General features: G+C 34.5%; 1 protein-coding gene across 2 annotated transcripts in view; it reads right to left on the reverse strand.

Moving 5' to 3' along the window:
* LOC107645378 (LEC14B protein) overlaps nt 1,245-2,536 on the reverse strand; it is a 5,396-nt gene continuing 4,104 nt past the window's right edge. For both annotated transcript variants that reach the window (XM_016349388.2, XM_016349390.2), the window contains exons 8-10: nt 2,229-2,387; nt 1,979-2,039; nt 1,245-1,800 (exon numbers count right to left, since the gene is read on the reverse strand). In XM_016349388.2, the coding sequence (XP_016204874.1) occupies nt 1,609-1,800; nt 1,979-2,039; nt 2,229-2,387 (412 nt within the window). In that variant the 3' untranslated portion in view covers nt 1,245-1,608. The remainder of the gene's footprint in view (nt 1,801-1,978; nt 2,040-2,228; nt 2,388-2,536) is intronic.

Consider the following 2,536-nt stretch of genomic DNA (forward strand, 5'->3'; position numbering starts at 1 on the left):
TTCAAATTAGAATTTTTTATTCGTTATTGATGAGGATGAATAAAGTGAGCAGTGTGAAACTGTGAATAGTCGAGGTTCTATATTACAACAATGTTCTATATATTACTCATATTGTAATATGAATAAGAAAGGACCAAAATTTGATTATTGGCATTGTGTCACTGTTACGTGTTTTTTCCTGTGTGTGTGTCTCTATACTATAGTATGTGGAATTCACAAACTCGACTATGATTTGTGAGATTAGCAATGCAAATCATACTATTTGCTAATTAACTAATCTTCGTGTTAACTAAACTAAACTGTGAAAGAAAAGATAGGTGTTGACTTGTAAGTATATAAGAAACTGAGGTTTGTGTCTGTAACGAGTAGGCTTAAGCAGTTGAGAAGCACATGACCATAAACGGCAGTTCAACAACTACGCTCTAACTTGTCCCTCAAATGGCGGCTTTCCCCATTTTTGTCGTTTCTCATATCCGCTTCTTAATTAGTTGTTACCTCGTTAATCCCAGGGTAACATATTTCTTTTATTTTACACGTTTATAATCACTTCAATGCTCTTTACTCCATAGTTATGTTTGTTATTCTAACCCAAAATTATAGCAATGTAGTAAAACTTTATACTGATCATAAACAAAATTAAATTCTTTAATAGCATTATATATGTGGTTATATATTATATTACCGTTATATGGAATCACAGTATATGAAAGGCATGTTCATCCTTCCATGTCTTGTTTCTATCTTCTGTACTGAATGTAACTAATTTAGTCGACATTTTAATCATTTTGCACACATAATCGTTACGTTACATAATCCAATAATTTAACTTGGGTCCTTCCGGGAACATCTCTGCCTCTCTGGTCCATTGTCAACTGTACCACTGGAGGCCCCAAACTTCTTTGTCAACTACAACTAATAAAAATTATTTTATGCATTTTTCTTACTTCTTGATATACCAAATTTACTCACCTTTTTTTTATCATTATTAGATAGAGATTAGGGGTAGCAACATGCATATTGGAACTAGGAATTTGCAGACATGCTATTCTTTTTGCTTATTTTCTTTATTTTTCTTTTTTATTCTTTCACTAGTATACAAACATGCTATTTGATTGCTTCTTTTTTAAGCTTTGGGTTGTGGTAGGACGCAAACCCTTTGTAGAAGCTAGAACCATTTTGGCTTTATTCTTGGAACTTCCATAAATGTGCATACACAATAATTGGTGTGTACCATGGCATTCTGCTTTAAGGAAAAACACAAAAGCAACGACTAGATTCACTACAAAAGTAACGAGACAACAATTATTATAATTACACATAAAATTTATTACATGCACAGACAGCTTATCAAAGAATCAACCTCCATGTCATACCAGTGGCTATTTATGTACAAGATCTTGTGCTACTTACATGTTGCACCTTATTATGCTAACAAAATATCTTCTTCAACATAGATCTCTCAGATTATTTGATAGTTCATTTGATGGACATCATAGTTAATCTTCTTAGAAGTTTCTCCTGGATGATGAGATTTTTCGATACTCATGAAGCACCGCGTGAGTTTGGTTACAACCAATAAACATGGCGCGCGATGCATTTCGGAAGCACCTAAGAATTTCTCCTTCTGGAGGCCCTCCTTTTCGCGGAGAGGGGAGGTACTTCAGCACTGCCATCAAATCCCCATTTGACAACATCACCGTCCCAAGAAGAGCTAACAAGTGTAGTTTGGAATGGATGCCAACTACAATCTCTTACAGGTGATTTATGATGCTTTAGTGTTGCAACTTGAGCTCCGCTAACCTGAATATTACCACAGATTCAGTGTGTGATAACGGAGAATTCTGATTTGATGCATGTTAATTAATTGACATGACTGTGACATAATATGCAGTTACAGTTCATACTATTTGAACCCGCGAAAAATTGTAGTTACTTTAGGAATATACAAAGATAAAGCAGCAGTAACCGATATACATACCAAATCATATATGTAAACACATGCATTGTGTGATCCAGTATAGATGTACTTTTGGCCAGTGCTGCAAATGGGAAGGGGGAAATAGTTAACTGAAATATTCGAAGATGATGAGTTGGCTGATTTAGAAAACAGCACTTATTGTTGGCCAATACTTCCAGAGGAGAAAATGACAGCTTTTAAGGAAGAAGAATATCAAAAAATAACACAAGGAAAATGATCAATACAAAAGTAAGGTAAGCATAGTACTTACCTAAATGCTGGGGAGAAATAGCAGCGGATAAGAGTGCGCAAGACTGAATGGCCTCTATATGTAGCCACAGACTGATCACAAGGGTGCTTCAAATTTTTGGCTTGAGGTGGGTAATCCATCCACCTATAATCCCATTCATAACTCCTATAGCCAGGATTGCTAGAACAAATAAAAGTATTCTGTTAGAACATGATATTCTGTAGCCAACCATTTCATCAAATATTGAAATATACTTGCAGAGAGGTAAAGAAACTTCATACAACAAACATATTTATGAGTATTCTAGCATTTTTTTAAATTAAAAAAAA

Source organism: Arachis ipaensis, chromosome B06, assembly GCF_000816755.2.
Source record: "Arachis ipaensis cultivar K30076 chromosome B06, Araip1.1, whole genome shotgun sequence".
Taxonomy (NCBI): domain Eukaryota; kingdom Viridiplantae; phylum Streptophyta; class Magnoliopsida; order Fabales; family Fabaceae; genus Arachis; species Arachis ipaensis.